The 22073-nt window shown below is 45.3% G+C and overlaps 2 protein-coding genes across 10 annotated transcripts in view; both read left to right on the top strand.

Annotated features, from left to right (window-relative positions):
* HCK (HCK proto-oncogene, Src family tyrosine kinase) overlaps positions 1–9833 on the top strand; it is a 33511-nt gene extending 23678 nt beyond the window's left edge. For 3 of the 6 annotated variants that reach the window (XM_074317264.1, XM_019748505.2, XM_019748503.2), the window contains exons 10-13: positions 255–331; positions 4707–4860; positions 6455–6586; positions 9335–9833. In XM_074317264.1, coding sequence (XP_074173365.1) covers positions 255–331; positions 4707–4860; positions 6455–6586; positions 9335–9537 — 566 coding nt within the window. In that variant the 3' untranslated portion in view covers positions 9538–9833. The remainder of the gene's footprint in view (positions 1–254; positions 332–4706; positions 4861–6454; positions 6587–9334) is intronic. The other 3 variants (XM_074317262.1, XM_074317263.1, XM_074317261.1) reach the window with 1 other exon arrangement.
* A 9802-nt stretch (positions 9834–19635) lies between these two features.
* Positions 19636–22073, top strand: part of TM9SF4 (transmembrane 9 superfamily member 4) — a 47615-nt gene continuing 45177 nt past the window's right edge. Inside the window, exon 1 of one of the 4 annotated variants that reach the window (XM_074317196.1) lies at positions 19636–19882. In XM_074317196.1, coding sequence (XP_074173297.1) covers positions 19868–19882 — 15 coding nt within the window. In that variant the 5' untranslated portion in view covers positions 19636–19867. The remainder of the gene's footprint in view (positions 19883–22073) is intronic. The other 3 variants (XM_019748500.2, XM_074317197.1, XM_019748501.2) reach the window with 3 other exon arrangements.

The raw sequence follows: 22073 nt of genomic DNA, 5'->3' as shown, positions 1-22073 counted from the left end.
GAGATTTACAACTTTTTTCATTTTCTAAACACACAATTACGCCAGCTTTATAAAACCATGGCCCTAGTCGCCCAGGCTCAGAAAGTTGTCTCAGTCAAAGAACCAGTCTAGCAATCACAACGTCATATAAAAACACTCAGCTTCTATTTTTCAAACACTAGGAATGGTAAACATTTTTATTTAAATCCATCACTAGGAACAGTTTTAACCATCAAGCAACAAGAATAGTCAAGGTTGCTTCCCCTCCCCCACAGGAAGCCTGCTGGACTTCCTGAAAAGTGAAGAAGGCAGCAAGCAGCCATTGCCAAAACTCATTGACTTCTCAGCCCAGGTGAGAGAGGCTAATGGGGAATTTGGGGGCGGGGAGGGGGGGAGGCAGGGGGAAAGGAATGAATGATTTATTCAGCACATGCTTAGCACATACTTAGTGACCACATACTATAATAATAATAACAACAATAACAGCTAACATTTGTTGAGTACTCTGTATAAAAGTATTTTTCTTGTACGTGCTTTACATGTACTAACCCATTTAGTCTTCACATTGACCTTCTAGCATAAGATTTAAAAAATTTTTTTTATGTAACAAACCACCGCAAAGCTTAGGAGTTTAAAACAACAATTTATTATTTCTCATGATTCTGTGGGTTGACTGGGGTTGGGTAGGTGGTTCTTCTGCTTCACATGGTGAAACTGAGCTCACGCACCTGGCTGCATCCTGCTGAGAGCTTGCCTGGGGCTAAATGTCTGAGGTGGTGGCTTATCCTCCGGGTTCTCTCTCCAAATGGCCCCTTATCACTCAGGAGTCCAACCAGACCTTCTTTACAGTATAGCAATGAGGTTCAAGAGGTAGTGTACAAAGAGACCAAACCCTAATGTGCAAGTGCTGATGAAGCCTCTGCTTGCACCATGCTTGCCAATGTCCGATTGGCCAAAGTGAGTCACAGGGGAGTCAGTGTGGGAGGGGACGGCCCAAGGGTGTGAATCCAAGAGGCACGGTTAATTGGGCACCAGCGATGTAACAGTCTGGCCACGGGTAAGTAATTGCCAGCCCATTTTACAGAATAGGACATTGAGACATAGAGAAGATAAGTACAGATGAGGAAACTGAGGCCCAGTGAGGTTAAGTCTCTTGCCTAAGTTACTGTGTTAATTGGGGGATACAATAGGGAACAAAATGGAAAGTATTGCTGTCCTCACAGAGTTGACAGTCCAGACAGGATGATAGATATTGAATAACTGAATTGCTTAGAGAACTATGACCCAACTGTCTTGGGGGAAAAAAAATTGCAGTATCCAGCAAAACAATATTGTACACAAATCCCGGTAACACTTCTTCAAACCCTGTTTTCTTTCTTATCTTCTCTTTACTCTCTGTAGCTCCTCTCACCCTCAGCCTGAGTGCTTTTTACTTTTATCCTCTCTCATGCTCTCCTATTTGTGGGAAAACAGGGAGGAAAGGTGTGTTATGGGAGTACATGGTTGGAGCATTTAGCCTGGTCCAGGAGTAATCTGAGAAGACTTCCCAGAGGAAGTGACCTCTTGGCTGAGCCCGAAAGAATTAGTAGAAGTTGGGCAGATGAAGAGGAGAGGCAAGGGTGTTCTAGACAGAAGAAACAGCCCATGCCAAAGCCCAAAGGGGTAAAACAAAAGAGCTGGGCTTGATAGCTGGAGACAGGGGCAGGAAGGGAGTATGGTTTGCAGCCTGGTGGGCATTAAGGGAGACCTGGACCCAGGCCTAGGCCTAGCCCTTCTGGAGATGCCTATGGCAGAGCTCATTTGAATATGCAAATCAGGGGTGAGAGTGGTCAGAGGTATAATAAAAGGCCTTACCTTTCAGAGCCTGGAATACCAGAGACATGAAAATCAAGGCCTGGCAGTTTGACTTTAATGGCCCCTGTCCCCAGAAAACAATAGTCTGACTTGTTGCTAAATTATAAGCATCAAACTGGCAAAAACCTTGTGGGAGGACGGAGAGTCATGACTGGGGCAAGAGCCACTCTGCCCTTTTACAAATGGGAAAACAGAAACCAAGGGAGGGAAAGAGGTGCCAGGCCCTTGGGCATCCAGGAGCAGAGCTGGACTCGGGGCCCAGGGACAGGAAGGAAGGAGCCAACCTGGGAACCTGGTCGTTGCCTCCAGTCCTAGAGGCAGATTGGCACAGTGCTGGGTGCCCCAGACCTGTCCCCACCTGGCTTTGGCACCACTTTGGATCTGCTCTGGGTCTCTGCTCTTTCTATTTGTCAAATGAGGGAATGGGACCACATCTGTGGTTTTCAAGTTCGGAAAACTTGAGGCACATGATTTTTTTAGGCACAATTCTGTTGGTCAAATGAAATCTTACATAGTAGCTGAATATCTTAAAGTAGGTGGAAACAGAGATGCTCTGATGGAACAGGGGCTAATATGTAGCCTTTCTTTTGTCCTTGAGGTATCAGTAGGATTCAGTTTAAAGAGCTGGACTATCCCTTCAGGCCCTTCCAGCTCTGATTCTGTGATTCCCTGATACTTGGAAGAAACCCAAATTCCAATGCCTGACATCATGGCAGTGCACTTGGTGGTCATGAAATCTCACCACCTGATCAACCCCCAATTCTTGGACCAACCCTGCGTCCAGTAAACCTATCCATTGCTCACTCAGTTGACAAAACCTTGAGGAGCACTGCTCTGTAAGCATATGGGCTTAGGAGTTGCATAGAATTTTGTCTTTAATCCCAGCTCTGCCTGTGTAACTTTAAGCAAGTTGCTTAACCTCTCTGAGAGCTACTTTCCTCAACAGGAAGCATTAACAGCCACCACTGAAGTGAATACCTATGCGCCAGACACCATTCTAAGTCCTTGATATAAGCTTACAGAATTAATCCTCGTGCAACCCTTTGGAAGCAGATTCTTTTGTCCCCATTTTACAGAGAAGAAAATGAGACCTAGAGTAGCTTGCTTGAGACCACAGAGCTGTGGTGCTCAAGCTGAGCTGGCCCAACTCCAGAGTCACTTAGACATTATCCTCTAGTGTTCTAAGTGGGGTTATTTCCACCTGTCCCACTGAGCTCATGTGAAAATCGGTATCATAGGAGTGCCTGCCGGTGGGTACTAAGACGGGAACTACCAGCGTTCATACCTGCTCTGCCAGATAAAAGGCCAAAAATTCTGTTAGAGCAATGGATAAGTGCATAGACCCTGAGCACGGCTGTCGGAGTTCCAATCCCAGTCTCCATTTGGACCAGTTACTTATTTCTTTGGCCTTCAGCTTCTCACCTGTGAAACGGTGAGCAATCATATCTCCCCAAGGCAGAGAGCAAATGCTATATGTTTAAGTAACATCTTCCAATAAATGAATAAGCTACAGTGTCTGCCATTAAGGTAATAACTATGGTTAACTGTTCCTCTAATGACTCCTTATAAATATCCCACAACCCCCAGATCAAGACCCTGTCTCACCTGACCCCTGGCAGGCTACCTCAAACAAAATCTGAAGTCCTAGGTTTTTGTTGGAGTCTGGAGCCTTAGACCTCAGTTCCAACAGTCAAGGATGCCCTCTGCTGGCCACTTCCTGCAACTGCGTCACCCGCTTTCCTCCAACCTTGAGCTGGCTGGTGCCTTGGTTTGGTTTGTCTCGCTAGACCCTCCTACCCCTCCCAATAACCTTACCAGGTTGCACCCAGCTGCACTTCTCCATAGCACTGGAGTTCTGCAATAATGAGAGGCAGCATGGGGCACTGGGATCGGACATCCACAGACTGGGTTGAGTTTGACATTCAGATCTGGAAAAAGTGGTCCTCTATAAAACACAGATTGTGAGAACACCTTCCTCGAGGAGCTCGAAGGTCAGCTTGTAAATTATAAGTGCTGTTTGCTGGCTGTCTGGTGGTTAATCACAAACCTCTTTATGAGAGTTGATGCACAAACCCTCATAAGTAAAAAATGTCTCTAAGGAAAATTCCACATCTTCCCATCAAGGGGTCCAAGTCCCCATTGTGAATAAGAATTCTCCACACAGTCTATATTATTCACTCAGCAGCCATGATTACATTAAAATATATATCAGACGTCACACTCCTGCTCAAAGGCTTCTACTATCTTCCCATCACACTCAGAACACAATCCAATCTCCTTTCCTGGCCTACAAGGTCCTTCACAATCAGCCAACCTCAACTCTTTATGGTACTTACAACCACCTGCAGGGGTGTTGCTGGGCTCACCACCTGTTCAAGTAACGCCTGACACCCATAGGATGCTCAGTGGATTTTTGTTGAGTGAATACTTCTTCCCAGCCAGGCTTGGGGGTGAAGAGGTTGCAGCATCTGAGAGATGAAGCATCATGTGATGTGTTCCTAGGTTGTTCACAGAAAGCGGGTGGGAGATGAAGGCTGTTCATGGTCTCCTAGTGTGTGTGTGTGTGTGTGTGTGTGTGTGTGTGTGCACGTCCTATAGAATAATGCCATCGCTCTGTCCTCGTCATATTCTCTGGAAGTCTCGGAACTCCAGAGAAGCCCCATAATGGACCCAGGTCCTGAGAATGCCCCCAACCTGGATGGGCAGACAGAGAAATGTCTGCCTAAGCTCAGCACCCTCCCACAAAGAAGGGGGGAGGCTGGCACACATTTTCCTGTTTTCTTACACTTGGACACACCTCTTCTGCATTTGGGTGGGACCCAGCTGGGGCTGGGCCAGATCTGAAGATGAGGGTGTCTCTGTTTTGGGTGGAGATCGCGGAGGGCATGGCCTTCATCGAGCAGAGGAACTACATTCACCGAGACCTCAGGGCTGCCAACATCTTGGTCTCTGCGTCCCTGGTGTGTAAGATTGCCGACTTCGGCCTGGCGCGGATCATTGAGGATAACGAGTACACGGCTCGGGAAGGTAGGGAATGCTGCTGAGGGGACCATGGAGCCCACCTGAGTGGGTTGTGAGTGTTTAGAGTCGAGACCTGTGAAAGGGCGAGGTAAACGCAAGGGTCTTTCCTGGTGTAAGCTGTGTATTATTACGTGTGACGCCGCCCCTCTGGGTATAGCGTCCTGGCCTGCAGTGACTCCGATTTCAGATTGAACTAGGTGAGTGCATATTGAAATTAAGTGTAAGAGCAACTTTATGTGTAACAGACAAAAACTGGGAGGAATCCAAATGTCCATTAACTGATAAACAAATAAACAAAATGTAGTCTATCCATACAATGGAATATTATTCAGCCATAAAAGAATGATGTACTAACACATGCGAAACATGGATAAACTTTCAAAACATCGTGTTAGTGAAAGAAGGTAGACATAAAGACCACATACTGTACGATTTCATTTACATGAAATGTCCATGATAGGCAAATCTACGGTTGCCTATTCTGGGATGGGGAGTTGGAAAGAAATAGGAAGTGATTGCTATGGATTTTTTAGCGGGGAGGTGTAATGAAAATATTCTAAAATTCACAACTTTATGAATATACTAAAAACCATTGAACTGCACAGTTTAAATGGGGGAATTCTATGACCTGTGAATATATTTGAATAAAGCTTTTAAAGAAAAAAACAGGCAAAACTCATTTATGGCAATAGAGGTCAGCATATTGGTTACCTAGAATGGGGGGTTACTTACTGGGAGGGGGCACGAGGGAGCCTCTGAAGTGCCAAAAGTGTCCTATATCTTGATCTGAGTGGTGATTACAAGTTATATACATATATAAAAATTCATCGAGTTGTATATGAAAAATTTGTGCACGTGATTTCATGTTTGTTATGATGCAATAAAAAATCTAAACTAAGGGCAACCACTAAAAGAATAAGTAGAATGTGTAATTTCTAAACCAGGAGAGGATAAGCAGAAATAAAGAAAACTCTCTTAATCCCAAGGAGGGAAGGGATGGAGGAAAAAAACCACATAGAGCATTCTCAAAACTTGACCATGTACTCAGTCATAAAGCAGGTCTCACTAAACTCCAAAGAGCATGTATCCTATAGACAATGGAACTAAGATAGAAATTGGTAACCAAAGGTTAACTAAACCCATCCCAAACCAGGTGGAAAGAGGGAAGGAGAAAAAGGGGAGGTACCCAGTGACGGGTGGAAACCTCAGAGGCCAGGGCCAAAATCTTTGCTTCCCCCATTGCCAGGAGTAATGGGGTTGAGGCATCAGCTGCAACCTGGACTCAAGACCCCCTGAAGTCCTGCTGTCCTCAAAGTTTTTACGACTCCCCTCTTCAGGAGTCGTAGGTCAATCAATAAGGTGGCCCTGGAGAGTGAACTCCCCTGCCATGCCCCAGACCCTCTGCCCACCCCTGCCACTTTAGACATCTGCCTCGGCGTGGATGTTCCTTGCTTCCGCAGAGACCAGATTTGAAGGCAATCGTAGTTCTACAGGGGGCAGCTGTGGGCAGCTGTGCCCTGTCCTGTCCCCTCCCCCAAGCAGAGCCTCAGCCCTGACTGCCCCCCAGGCTCTCCCTGACTCCGCTCTGTCCAACCCGCAGGGGCCAAGTTCCCCATCAAGTGGACAGCTCCTGAAGCCATTAACTTTGGCTCCTTCACCATCAAGTCGGATGTCTGGTCCTTTGGGATCCTGCTGATGGAGATCGTCACCTATGGCCGGATCCCATACCCAGGTAGGGAAGGCGGCATCAGTGCAGGGCGGCTTCCAGGGGCCCAGCGGGCTCCCTTCTCTTGTCAGTGCATCCACTCAGATGGAGTCCTTGGTGCTAACCTGCTATCTCTCCTCACTTGCCCCATCAGTTAAAGGCACCACCATCCAGGAAGTCCTCTGCCCTTCCTTTCCTCTCAGCCCTTACCACATCCAAGAAGTCCCAAGGTTCTGGGTATTTGAGTCTAAAACACATGCTAAGTCTTCCTACTTCTAACTCCATGGCCCCCACCCACATCTCGCACCTCGATGGTGCAGTGGCCGCCTAACCAGTCGCCCTGCTTTCTCTCCTCTCTCCGACAGGCTCTTCTCAATTTGCAACCAAAGGGATTTTTCTAAAATTGTGACAGAGATCTTGTCCCTTTCTTCACCTCTCTTGCATGGTCTTCCATCATATTAGGACAGAATCCCAAACTCTAATTATGGCCTGGAGGTCATGCGTGATGTCGCCCCTGCTGATTCTCCAGTTTCACCTCATGTTACACCCACCACCCGGTTATCTAAAGTGCCGTACAGGTCCCCTGGGCTTCTCGTTCATAACACCTTACCCTGCTTCCTTCAGAGCACTCATCACAATTGATCATTATGTATTAGGTTGGTGCAAAAGTAATTGTGGTTTAAAAGGTTAAAAAAAAAAATTGCAAAAACCGCAATTACTTTTGCACCAACCTAATATTTGTTTAATATTTTCCCCATCAGACTCTGAGCTCCGTGAGGCCAGAAACCATGTCTCTATTCCTCACTGGTGTGTCTGCACTGCCTGCCTTTGTGCTTGGCACTTAGTGGGTGCTTCGTGACTATTTGTGGAATGGATGAGTTTATCCGCATGCCCGGGGCCAGCACCTTACACTGAGTAGACCATGTGGATAACAAAGATACACACACCATGTAGACTGCCCAGAACTCAGTAAATAATGTTTTCTGCTCCTTTTCGGTTGGGATGTCTCCTGAGATATTTGTAGCCAGAACACTGGGAAGAAGGGGAAAGGTGGATATAAAGAGTCCCTGACTTTTATATAAACAGTCTTGAGTTTGAATCCTGTGCCCATCAACTATTACACTTTGAGAAATTCGCTTCACTTCTACCTCAGTGTCTTCACCTGTAAAAAATATAGGTCCTGATGTGACCTTGCAGTGCTGGACGTGAAGATTAGGAGCAAAAGATACAGACACTGTTCATCCAACAGTTTTGTCAAATTCCTACCGTGCGTTAGGCGTTGAGGGTGTAGTAAGAGACAAAATCCCCACTCACGAGGAGCTCACGTTCTAGCCTGGAGGAACGCACACTACACAGACACTCTCAGCTGGAGAGCGATACTGAGAAGGAAATGCAGCAGAGGCGTGTGAGGGGCGGTGACGGGGCTCCTCTGGACTGGGAGCGCCTGTCAGAGCAGGTCATATTTGCACTGAAAGGCAGCTGAGTGCGGATCGAGGGAAAGATTTCAGGTAGAAGGCACTGCTAGCTCTCACAGCCTGAGGTGTGCCTAAAGAACAGCAAGGAAGCCAGCTGGCTGGAGATAAGGCATGAGAGCAGACAGCAGACCATGAGGTTGGCAGGGCCAGATCTGTCAGGGCCCGTGGTATGGGACAGAGTGAATGGGTGTTAGGCTAAGTATGCGGAAGCTGTTGGAGAGTTTGGGGCAGGGACGTGGCATCATCTGATTTCCATTTTTGAAGTGTTGCTTTGGTTCAGCATGGAGGGTGGGTGGGGGGCTGGGGATATGGTGGCAGCCACAGCAGGGGCACAGGCAGAGGTGGTGATAGTGACAAAAGGCAAGGGGATGGGTTCGTGCTATGTTTCAAAAGAAGAAAGAATGTGACTTGCTGATGTGGAAGGTGAGGGAGAGTGAAGAATCAAGCATGGTTCTCGTGGTTTAATTGAGCAGCTGGGTGATGGTCTAGGAATAGAAATTCAAGAGTTCTGTTTTAGCCCAGTTAAATTTGAGGCGACTGGTACACGTCCAAGTAAAGAAGTTCAAGGAAGCACTTGGACATATGAGTTTGCAGTTCAAGATTGGTAATGTAAAGTTGGGGGTCATAGACAGTTAAATGGTTGTTCTTAAGGATAATTAACAAGCTTTAATTGAACAAGGAAATGGTCCCACTCATACATAGGGTGACATCAGTCCAGCCACGTGACTGTTTTTTTCTTGAGCGCACACCAGGAAAAACCAGGCAGTGTGTTTTGGAGCCCTGTGTCCATCAGGATGGATTAGGCTGCAAGTAACCACATAACAGACTGAGAGAATGGTGGAAACAATAGGCAAGTTCTTGTTCCCGTAATAAGGGGTCTGGCCATGGTGACTGGTTAGTTCAGCCGCTCAGCAGCTCTGAGGACTCTGGGTTAGTTCCTCTGAGATTGTCTTCCTCCTGTGGCCAGATGGCTGCTGCAGCTGCAAGGCTCACGTTGTCTCACAGTGTCCAGAGGAAGGAGGAAGTGTGTGTCCTCCTAAGGCTCTTCATCAGGGAGGAAAACCTTTCCTGAAAGTCTCCAGGGAGACTCCCCCTCAACTCCCACTGGCCCAAACTGGACGCCATGCCCCTGCCCTGGCTGCAGGGGAGGCTGGGAAAGGGAGTATCTGGCTTTCACAGTGGGAGGGGCTCAGCTCCCATGAGGAAGTGGGGAGTGATGGCTGTGGGGGAGGCAATAGTGACTGCCCTCCTGGGCTCCCGTCCCCATTCCTCTTTTTTCAACTCCATGGCTCTTTCTCAGGGATGTCAAACCCTGAGGTGATCCGGGTCCTGGAGCGTGGGTACCGGATGCCCCGGCCAGAGCACTGCCCTGAGGAGCTCTACAACATCATGACTCGTTGCTGGAAGAACCGCCCTGAGGAGCGGCCCACCTTCGAATATATCCAGAGTGTGCTCGACGACTTCTACACGGCCACGGAGAGCCAGTACCAACAGCAGCCATGACGGGTGGGACCAGACACTTAGGAGATGCCTGTGAGGTAGCTCCAGCACCATCTGCCCGGTGCCCACTCACCCTTCCTACTCCCAGACACCCACCCTCACTCCAGCCATGGTTCCTCATCTGTCAAGTGGGTGGGTTGAACTGGACAATCTTTTTGACTCTAGCGGTCCACAATCTACTCTTTTCAGGAGACCCCAAATTGATATTTCCATTGCCTGGGACAGGTGGAGTCCCCTTACCGCTGTGGTTTGGATAGGAAACTTTAAACGTAATGAAATAAATATTTAAATGAAAGACACAAATGCTAAAGGCTTTCCTGATAGCTCAGCGTTTCTTCCAGTTCCTGACTATCTACTTGCCTTTTTGCTGGATGACACGTCAGATAGGGGGAAGGCCCCTCCCCGAGGCCTACAGTGCAAAGGGAAGTGCGGTTCAATGCTCAGTTTTCTAACTGCCCCCAAGTAGTTGCTGTGTTAGTTTCCTATCGCTGCTGTGCCAAGTTACCACAAACTTGGTGGCTTAAAATGACACAGATTTGTTATCTTACAGTTTCAGAAGTCAGAAGTCTGAAATGGGTGGGCAGGGCTGCATTCCTTCTGGAGGCTCTAGGGGAGAGACCACTTCCTTGGCTTTTCCAGCTGCCACATTCCTTGACTTGTGGTTCCTTCCCTTCAGTCATCACACCTCCTCTGACTCTGAGTCTGCTGCCTCCCTCTTTCACTTGTGAGGGCCCCTGTGCTTACACTGGACCCACCTCGATAATCCAGAGTAATCTTCCAGCTCAAGGTCCTTAATCACATCTGTGAGGTCCCTTTTGCCATGTAAGGTAACATCTGCACAAGATCTGTGGATTAGGATGTGGACATCTTTTTTTGGGGGGTGGGGGCATTATTCTGCCTATCGTCCTGGTGCTGGGATGCTGGGTGGGTTTTTGTGTCTAAGGATCTGGGTCTGCCAGGATGAAGGGAATGATTCTTCACGATCCGGGACCCTGACTTTCCTTCCAAGTCACATTGCTATGTGAGCTGGTTGGTCTGGGTCTCCCCCAGTGCTGGGGGTATTTCCCATGGCCAAGAAGCCATCACGGTTGTTCATATGGTATCCACCAATGCAGGAATCCTGGGGTCTGGACATGTGATTCCTGAGAGGTATCTGGTACCCTGTATGGGGAGCTCTCAGCGGAGGGGAAGGAGACATGGGAAGGAAGCAGAGAAGACAATGAGGCAGTGGGCCTTTCCTGCATGTTGTCTCAAGTAAAAGTCCCTGGCAGTTAGCTTTTGTTGTCAGGGGAGCAATGAGAAGAGGTGACAGGGGCACGGGGAGCAAATGATACCTTTCTATATTATTGCATTCCCTGAAGGACTGAGATCACAGCACCTGCCAGGGTCCCGTGGAACCCTATACTGAACTGATTCTGTACCCCTGAGTAGCACAGAGTCTAACCTTAGGAACTGGAAAAGTTAGACTCTTCCAGTTGGAAGTGGAAAACAAAGCTATCAGTGTTTCAAGTTACCTAGTTGGTAATTCAATTTCTCTCTTGCTTTCTGGTTTGGGATATGTCTTTGGGTATCTGAAAGCAGAGCCCAGGATCCTGTGATAAGAATTTGCACTCATGATTGTGGTACATTGAATTGCTGTTTGGCAGCCCAAAGGGGAATATGGACATCCCTGCCCCATTGATGTTGAGCCCCATGAGATGTGCCTTAGCCAATGGGATGTCAGAAGAAGTGGTGTAAGCAGAGGCTTAAACTGTGCTTATGGGGCTGGCTTGCCGTCCAGCTTTTTGCCCTGAAAAGAACATGGTCCAAGAAAGATGTGTAACGTGGAGAGCAGATTTGGACCCAACCTGCCACTTGCAGTTAAACCCAGCTAAGCCCAGCCTCGATCAACTGAACCCCAGCTGACCTGTGGACATGTGAGAGAGGAATAAATGCTTAACATTATAAGCCTTTGAGTTTGAAGGTTGTTTTGTTACATAGTATTATTATAGAAATAGCTGACTAAGACATTATCTCAAGAGTTGGAGCCTATTGTTATGTGGACAAGATCAAGGAGTCAATTCATGCCTTACTGCTCTATCAGTTTACACTGCCTTACACTCTGATTTAGCCCTCTGGTCACAGGAAAGACAGGTGAAAACATGGGGATAGAAACAACACCAAAAGCATGATCCATGAAAGAAAATCTTGATAAATTGGACTTCATTAAAACTAAAAACTCTGCTCTGAGAAAGACAGCATTAAGAAAATGAAAAGACAAGCTCCAATCTGGGAGAACACATTTGCAAAACATGTATCTGATAAAAGGACGGAGATCCAAAATATACAAAGAACTCTTAAATGCAACAGTAAGAAATCAAATAACCCGATTGAAAATGGGCAAAAGACCTGAACAGACACCTCACAAAGAAGGTATTCAAATGCAAGATAAGCATATGAAAAGATGCTCAACATCATATATCATTAGAGAAATGCAAATTAAAAACAAACAAACAACGAGATATCAGCCACCACACACCTATTTGAATGGCCCAAACCCAGAACACTGCCAGCACCAAATGCTGGTGAGGATGTGGAGCCTCAGGAACTCTCATTCAGTGCTGATGGGAATGCGAAATGGTGCAGCCACTTTGGAAGCCATTTGCCAGTTTCCTACAAAATTAAACATATTTTCACTATACAATCCAGCAACGCGCTTCTTAGTATTTACGCAAAGGAGTTGAAAACTTATGTCTAGACAAAAATCTACGCACTGATATCTGTAGTAGATTTATTGATAACTGTCAAAACTTGGAAGCAACCAACATGTCCTTCAATAGGTGATGGATAAATTGTGGTACATCTATATCATGGAATATTGTTCAGTGAGAAAACAAAATGAGCTATCAAGACATGGAAGAACCTTAAATGCATATTGTTAAGCGAAAGACACCAATTTGAAAAGGCTACATGCATACTGTATGATTCCAACTACCTGGCATTCTGGGAAAGGTAAAACTATAGAGACAATAAAAACTCAGTGATCCCCAGGGGTTTGGTGGGGAGGGAGGGAGGGAAGGAGGGAGGGATATGTGGCGCACAGGGGATTTTTATGGCTGTGAAACTATTCTGTATGATATTTTTAATGGTAGATATCTGTCATTGTGTACCTGTCAAAACTCATAGAATGTACAGCGCAGAGTAAACCGGAATGTAAACTGTGATAATGTATCAATATTGGCTCATCAATTGTAACATGTACTGCATTAAGGCAAGAGGTTAATAATAGGAGAAACTGGGGGCTGAATAAGGGGGTATATGGGAACTTTGTACGTTCCACTCATTTTTCTGTAAACCTAAAACTGCTCTTAAAATATGAAGCCTATTAAATAAAAAACAAAACCCAAAAACATGGGGATAAATTTTGTGCCACCAATTCTATGGCAAAACTGCACGCACTCCTCCCCTGGAAGGTGGCAAAGGAAGGCATGGGTGCACTGAGCCGTTCTAAGATGTTAAGGGCTTGCGTCAATCTGGCCTGTAGCTATGGCTTTGAGTTACAATATAGAGAAAGCTGAGCCTAACCTTGTTTCCTTTTTCCTCCCTTGTGACTTGGAATGTAAAGCAGCGTCTTTATTCCCCGACCTGGACCCTCAATTTTGTCACGAATGGGTCTTCATCACAGTATATCTGACTGACATAAGGCTGTGTCAATTTGCATTCTATTTTGCATCCCTTTCCTTTTGGGGGTTGGCAGTCAGTGACTGATAGTTGTCCCATGACCATGTTCCCCCTTTTTCTAGAGAAATACAATTTTTATCAGGGGTGTGTGACTACCCAGAATGAAGGCTACACTTCCTGCTCCCTTTGCAGCAAAGTGTGGCCATGTGATTAAGTTCAGATCAATGGGCTGTAAGTGGAAGCGTGGTGTAGCACCTTTCAGCGTCCTTTCTTAAAAGACAACTGATGTGGGCTCCTTGCCCCTTATTTTTCATCTTTTCCTCTGTCATGCTGCCTAGAATGTCCATGTGAAGGCTAGAGCTCTAGCTGCCATCTTGGACCCTGAGGAAAATGAATTAACTCTAGAGAGGGCCAAGCGGAATGGAGCCTGGATCTCTGAAGGTATTTTAGGCATAGCCATCATGTCAGCCAGGACAATCCTCACGAGGGCGTGGCAGGCACTCAGTGTCACTTAACATGGGCTGGACTTTTAGGTGCTGTATTCTGCATCACTGTGCCTGAGTGATTTTTGTTTTTTTTCTAAAAGTGCAAAAAGCCTCAGCTGCCAGTGTTCCAAGAAGGCCAGAAGGGCTAAGGAATTAATAACTTCTGGGATCAGTCCACGACCAATAACTTTTAGGAGTTAGTATATAAATACGCCAGCTCCCTAGCCTCTTGGTTGGGATTAACTCTGAGCTATGAGTTTTGCGTTGCTTCCCAGAGTTTCCCCACAGGATTCAGCTTCAGTTACCCACAGTGGTAACCTGGTTGACAACACACCTCCTCCAAATATAGTTCCAGCATGAAGGTGGGTTGATAGTTTCGTGTATATTCATGAATAAGATGAAAACGAAATAATGAGGTACGTATGTATATCTTCACTCATGAGTAGATATGAGCAACTTCTTTTGCTGAATAAGGTAAGAGTTTCTAATACTGTCATGCTTTTGTGCTAATCACAATGTAACAGCTACAGACACAACACACTTAAAGTTTCATCTGTGTTATTACCATTTTCTCCATCACTGTAAGTCTAGACTTGGTTCGGCAAACTAGGACAAACTACGTTGTGTTGGAACACAAACACACTGTTATTTCTTGTCTGTAGCGGCTTTTGTACCACAAGGCAGCATTGAGTAGTGGTGACCTGATCACAGTTTTTAGAGCCTAAAATATTTACTATCTGGGCCTCCACAGAAAAATTTCGCTGGCAAAACAATAATTCAAGTCCTACTTTGTAGCATTTGTTGATTTTTGTGGTGTAGAGTCCCACCATGGCCAATTTCAAGCTACTGACCAGAACTGCATTATGACTTTCATAGGCCTTTGTGGGACATACATTATATTTCATATATATATATATATATATATATATATATATATATATATATATATACACACACACACACATATACATATATATTAAATTAAATATATAGTTGACAACTGCATTGATGTACAAATTAATGTTTTAGCATTGTAACACTTATGAAAACATTTCTTCATTTTTCCCTTCTGATTTCAAAAGAAACTAATTTATTTCAAACATTTTCGTGGCACCTAAAAGTACGGTGGGCCTGTGTTAATGGATCTGCTCCCAATCCAACTCCACCGAACACAGAGCTGGAAAGAGGTGTGCAGTGGTGCACCATTTCACATCATGACTTTCGTACACATAACAGAGGTGTGAATAACTCAAGAGCAAAATGATTCGGAAGCGATGTGTTTCGAATATCAAATGCTTTTGTTTTAATATCATTTATTTTATTCTAAATATATGTAACTTAATTTTCAGTAATGCCTACGTTCAACAATTGGCTCACAAAATTCCTGAAAATTTAAATATTGGCAGATAGCTCCTGCAGACCATTGCCTTCTGATGTCCCTTCACCTCCCAAATGAACTACTTTTGCTTGAATCCTTGTCCCCAAGTTGGCTTGTTGAGGAAACCATGCTAAGACAGAGGAGAGTAAACTTCCATCTTGTGAAGCCAATGTTATTTGGGGGTAGGAGGGCAGTCTGGGGGTCTTCCTTACAGCTGGATCTATTTCCAACTGATAGAGCGTGGCTTGAAATTCATTCATAATACAATCATTCACCAATTTTTTTTTAGCACATGTTTAATAAGGATACAGTTGGGAACAATATAGCCCCAGTCTAGGCCTTCATGTGAGATGGACAATAACAAATAACCAAATTGTGTGTGTGTGTGTGTGTGTGTGTGTGTGTGTGTGTGTGCGTGTGTGTGTGTGAGACCAGGAAACACCTCTCTGAGGAGGTGACAGTCAGTTGAGCTGAGACCTAAACATGAGAAGTAGCCAAGCACACAAAATTCGAGAGGATTCCAGACAGACAGAACTGCTAGTGCAAAGGCCCTGAGATGGACATGAGCTCGGCAAGTTCCCAGGGAGGTCTGTGTGGCTGCAGGGGGATGAGGGAAGGGGAGAACGGTAGGGGATAAGGCCAGATCACGCAGGCCTTGCAGTCCAGGCTGAGGACTTGGGATTTTATGTGAATTGCAGTGGGAAGCCCTTGAGAGTTTTAAATGGGAGAAACACTGCCTGATTCTTGTTTTTAAAAGACTGCTTTGGCTGGTAAATGCAGACTAGGGATGAGAGTGACAAGAATAGAAGTAGGAAAACCATATAGAAGGCTACCACAGAAGCCTAGGTGAGAGAGAGGAAGGTGGCCGAGGCAAGGAGGGTGCAGTGATTACTACAGAATGACCCCCAACGTATCACACCTCCTTAAACTCACGAGCTTGTGTGGTCTCTTCCCATTTTGACTCTGGACTGACCTTGTGACTTGTTTTGACCAGTAGAATGTGGCAGAACTGATGCTATGAGAGTTCTGAAGCTTAGGCCTCAGGAAGAGCCTCACAGCTTTCACTCTCACCCTCGGAACCTGAGACCACAGTGTGAAGAAGCCTCGGCTACCCCCTTGGGGATGAGCGATCATGTAGAGAGAGGCCTGATAGCCAGCACCAACCACCCAGACATACGAGGCCACCTTATACCCTCCAGCCCCTGTTGAGACATCAGATGAGAATATGTGAGATCCCAGGTGATACCACCAGAAATGCTTCGATTGCCAACCCACAGAATCCGGAGAAATCATAAATCTTTGTTTTGAGTTGCTGAGTTTTAGGGTGGTGAGTTATGTAGCAATAGATAACTGAAATTAATGTGAGAAGGACACAGATTAGTACATCCCACTCTTCTCCTTGGAAACACCTAAGGATCAGATTTGCTTCCTCTAAGCCCAGCACCTCTGACCCATTCTCTTTGGAGAAGCACTTTCACAGGTATTAGGAACTACATGCTCTGATGTTACTATAAGCGCACTTTGGTTTGGGTTTTGTTTTTTTTCTGTCTGTTTGGTTCTATAGCAGAGGCATGGATGCGACTCAGTGGATTTGAGTCAAACCTCAGTCCCCTTCTGATTCATTGGGCAAACTTGTCCAAATTTCTCAACATTTCTTTATCTTATTGTCTCCATCATTCCAAAGATAAGAAGGACTGTCTTACTGACTTCAAAATAATAGTAGTAAACTTGTAAACAGTATAGCGCTTATCATGTGACAGGCACTATTCTAAGCTTTTGACGTGTATTAACTTATTCAGTCCGCATAACCATCCTATTAGGAATTATGATACGTGCTCTACAGATGAGGAAGTTGAGGTTTAGAGAAGTTAAGAAACTTGCCCATCTTCACACGCATTAGGATGGTTATTATTAAAAGCAGCAACAACAACAGAAAATAACAAGTGTTGGTGAGGATGTGGAGAAAGTGGAACCCTTGCACAGCCACTGTGGAATATAGTACGGCAGTTCCTCAAAAAGTTAAACATAGAATATCATGATTCAGCAATTCCACTTCTGGGTATATGCCCAAAAGAAATGAAAGCAGCGACTAGAACAGATATTTGTATACCTATGTCCATAGCAGCATTATTCACAAGAGCCAAAAAATGGGAACAACCCAAATGCCTTCAAAAGGAATAAAATTCTGATACATGCTACAACATGGATGAAACTTGAAAACATTATGCTAAGTGAAATAAGCCAGACACAAAAAGACAAATATGGCTTATTCCATTTATGGTATCTAGGTATTTAGAATTAGGCAGATGCATAGAGACAGGAAGTAGGATAGTGGTTACCAGGGCCAGGGTGGGGTTGGGTAAGGTATTATGGGGACTGAGTGTTTAATGAGTATAGAATTTTGGTTTCAGATGATGAAAAATTCTGGAGATAGATGGTGATGATGATTGCACAATATTGTGAATATATTTGATACCACTGAATTGCACATTTAAAAGCAATTAAAATGGTAAATTTTATATGTTGTATGTTTTACCACAATAAAAAAGTTTTTTGAGAAACAGAAACTCATAGACACAGACAATAGTTTAGTGGTTACCAGGGGGTAAGAGGGGTGGGGGGTGGGAGATGAAGGTAAGGGGGATCAAATATATGGTGATGGAAGGAGAACTGACTCTGGGTGGTGAACACACAATGGGATTTATAGATGATGTAATACAGAATTGTACACCTGAAATCTATGTAATTTTACTAATAATTGTCACCGCAATAAATTTAAAAAATAAATTAAAAAAAAAAGTTTTTCAAAGGAAAAAGGAAACTTACCCATGTGATGGAGCTAGTGAGAGGTGGGAATGGGATCTAAACTCTAGCAGTCTAGCTCCAGGATTCTGGTGTATATTACCAAAGGAGATTGGGATATGAAAGCCTTTTGGGAAAAATAGAAAGCATGAGGAGGGGGGAAATGGAAGTACTGAGGAGGGACAATACGCCATTTGTGGAGCTTTGTCCTTATCAGTCATCCCTCTTCAGGCATCCAGAAATGGTGGGAAACACCCAGGATGCAAGCTCCAGGAGAACCGGCTTTTGCAATTTATGGCTTCCTAGCTATGAGAGGCTTACAGGCATGTCCCTCCTAATCTCTCAGGCTTCCTCCCCCTTGGGGAGAATATCTGTTCTGCTACTCTTCGGGATGGTTGTGCGGGTCACAAGAGTTAATGGGTGTGTTTCAATTTTCTATTGCTGCATGAGAAACCACTCCACAATCTAGAGCAACTGGGCTCAGCGGGTGTTGGATGAGCTTATGCATGTGGCTGCATTCAGCTGGCAGTTCAGCTGGGGTTGGGACGCCCAAAATGACTGCATTCACAATTCTAGTGCTTAGCTGGAGTTTCTAGAATGTCTTGAGGGGTTGGCTGGACCTCTTCCCTCCCTCTCCATGTGACTCTCCAGCAGGGTAGCCAGACTTCTTTAGATCCAAGATGGTGGAAGCAGAAGCTGCCAAGCCTCTTAACACCAAGGCCCAGAACTGTCTGTCATTTATACCATATTCTATTAGTCAAAGCAAGTGATATGACCAGCCAGATTCAAAGGAAGGAGAAACAAAATCTACCTCTTGGTGGTGGAAACAGCATGAGCATGCTCATGCAAAGATGGGAGGACTTGTTGGCAATCATTCTTGCAGACACTCCACCATACTGGTGCTCATAGGTGGGGGATCAGAGTTCAACTGCCCCCTGCCAAGAGATAGGATTAGATAAGAAAGTTTTATGAATAGTTTTAGCACAATGCTAAATGCTGCAGCACACAGTAGATGGTCAGTAAGTGCTGATTATTATTATTATTATTATTAATCATTATTATTCTTTTAACAACTTTTTGAAACAGCCACAGTCAGCACTGGTACTATATCCACTTTACAGTGACACATGGACCAAACGAACTTTCAGGTCTCTCCCAATTTTAATACCATGAATCTTTGAATCCCCTTTTCCAGGTAATGGAAACTAAGGCTTAGGAAGGTTAAGTGACTTGCTTCAAGTCACATACTTACCTAACTAGCACATGGTGAAGTTCACATTCATAGATGCTTTCCTCCACTAAATATGCTGCTTTTCATTCATTCATTTAATAAATAGTGTATTGTATTGGGCACCTACAATATGCCTGAAGGACATAAGAGTATAATGACCATTATTTATTGAATACATGCTATGTAACATTATGTCATTGAATCCTCATCATAAATCTATGATGAAGGTATTATAATCCCCTCCCCATTTTACAGATGAGAAGCAGAGTGAGATTAAATAAAAGACAGGATCCTACCTTCATGGGGATTACAGTCTATTAGAAAGGATATAGGATAGTCAAGCAAGGAATCAAATATATAATTATAAATTATTCTCAGACTCGGGCTGCTATTAGAGCCCTGGTACCCACCCCACTCACACAAATCCAGGCCTCAGGTAACCCTGGCAACGGGTCTTCCTGCCAATAGTAAAGATGGAGCCCAAAGAACAAGCGCGTTTACGCACACTCCCATTACCCACAATGCAGTGGAGAAGGGGGAGGAGCAGCCTCTGCCAGGAGCTAATATGGCTCCCATAGTTACACCATCTTCTCTCCTCCCTTAATCAGCGACTTGACTGCCCAGACCAGGCTACCGATCAGGAGCGGAGTGTCCTTTGTCCTTCCTGACCGCAAATACAGGAGCGATTGAAATCGTGAGGCAACTCGCGGAGTTGAATTTCATAACCAGGGAAACACCACTTCCGCTGACGTCATTACGGCGACACGTGGATCCAAGATGGCGGCGGCGATGGTGAGTGAAGGAGACTCCGGGAGCCAGAGCTGGAGCGGGGTTCTCCGGGAGATCTCAGGACCTTCCGGCGCCCCGTGCCTGGCCCAAGCGACCTCCGGAACCCCTAGCTCAGGCTTAAGGGCGTCCCTGACTGGGCTCATCTCCCCCAAACTCCCCCTATCCCTGGCCTTGGACCCACACTCAGGCTTGTCAAGGCCCGGAGTTTTAGGGGAGGCACTGGGTCCCAGGAAAGGTCTCGTCTACCGTCCTCGCGGGTTCCTGTCCTACTTTGGTCTCCGCCTTTTGTGGCCCCCATTTTCCAATTTTCACTTCCTAGCCCTGACCCGAAGAGCCTCCCCTTTATTCCCACCCTTGCTCCTCCCCCTCACGTCCAGACCCTGCTCTCCCCGCCTCCCCACTATCCTGACCAGTCCGCTGTTGCGACCTCGCTTCTGACCAGCCTTCCCAAGCCCTGTTTCAAATCCTTTCCAGAACCCGGTCCTCACCTCCACCCTCACCTGTTCCCATCGCTCACCCGTCTTGACTGCCACTACCTCGGAGCATGCCCTATCCACTCTCCAATCTTCCGTCCCCAGACCCTTCCCTCACCATGTTTCCTGTCTCCTCTTAATCAACTCCATGCCTTTCCTGGGGAGCATTTATCCCATTGGTTCTCAAACTTTATTGTGCATAAGACTGGGAGGGTGGGCATGTTGAAACTACAATTTCCTGAGCCCCATTCCCAAAGATTCTAATTGTGTAGGGCTGGCTAGGTGATGCCCAGGAATCCACACTTTTATAAGCACAGCAGAGATTATGATGGAGGTGGCCTGTACTATATTTTTTTAAAAAAAAAAACACTATACTGGTCCTATATGGCTGCCTCCCCTTCCTGCTCCTACTAGGCTGCACAACTCGTTAGGAATGAAGTTTATTAGGATGGAGCTCGTTAGGAGGAATAAGGGTGCAGTGTGCCTGGAAAGTGGGTCAGAACTTGTTGGCTCCTGGTACAGAACTCTGGAAGTAGATCTCTGAAGGACTGGCCTTTCTTCCAGAAGCTCAGCTCACGTTCTGCTTGTCAGGAGACCAGAACCAAAATTGAAGACATTTAGTCCAGAGTGATTTTCTAGGTCTTTCTGTATGTTGCTTTCTTAGCAAATAATTTTATCCTGGGAGTGAATGCAAAGGAAGACACAGAAAAGGAAGTGACGTTTGATTTTAACAAAGGAAGATTTTTGTTTAAATTCTTTGATGTTGGTTTTCACCAAACAAGGGTAGATTATTGGCTGATAATGAGTTTCCCTCCTGTTAACCAATTGATACCTTGTCCTATTTGTTTAATGAGGGATTCCTTATTTAGAACTGCAGAGGGAAGGTAAAAGATTTCACAGCCTTGCCTGGTTTCTGTGGTGTCAGACTTTAATTTGAACAGTGAATGGGGAAAATCCCTAAAGTGACATGTTGAAACCCATTTTTTTCTGGGCCATATTCAGAACAAGATGGTGTAAGAACTAAACAGGAAAAGTCACACCCTCTCTTGCCATAGGGAAAATGTTTAATAAAGTGGCATCTATAGCATTGCACTGGGAAATTCCTGCCCTGTTCAAAGGTTTTTAAGAGGCAATAATTTAGCGATACATACTTCTACTACATATTTCTATAGTCAACAAAGATATGTGTGCTGCTCTATGCTAAGACCTAGGGACGAAGTTGTGAATTAGAGGGTTGAGGTCCCAACCCACATGGAGCGTTTCTAGTCTGAGGACAGAGAGAAAAGTAAACAAATAATACATGAACAAGATAATGTCAGATAGTGGTAAGTGCTGTGAATACAGTAACTGATTTCAAGAAACTGAGGATGTAATGTATACAGTGACCCATAGGCCAATTTAAAGGGTACACACAACAAACTTCATGTTTGATGGGATAGTGAAAAATGTAGAAGCAAGTTTATTACCGGGAGATATGTATAACAGGCAAAGTGGGGTCACAGATAAGCTTGAGTTTGGTCTGTATGAAGCACTTTACACGGAAGTCATAACAGTCCCCACACCCTTCTATACAAAGGTTGTTTCACAACCATTGGGGGTAGAAGCATGTGGACCTGCTTTGGGGTGTATGGGTTCTGAGGCAAGTCATACAGCCAGAGAGGAACTGAGCTGGTGGGTTCCGTGACCGTGGGAACAGGCTGGGTTTTTGGTTTGTTCTTTTA

This window comes from Rhinolophus sinicus, linkage group LG13 (assembly GCF_036562045.2).
Source record: "Rhinolophus sinicus isolate RSC01 linkage group LG13, ASM3656204v1, whole genome shotgun sequence".
NCBI classification, from domain to species: Eukaryota; Metazoa; Chordata; class Mammalia; order Chiroptera; family Rhinolophidae; genus Rhinolophus; species Rhinolophus sinicus.
The sequence above is the reverse complement of the archived record's forward strand: the minus strand, read 5'-3'. Positions and strand labels throughout refer to the sequence as shown.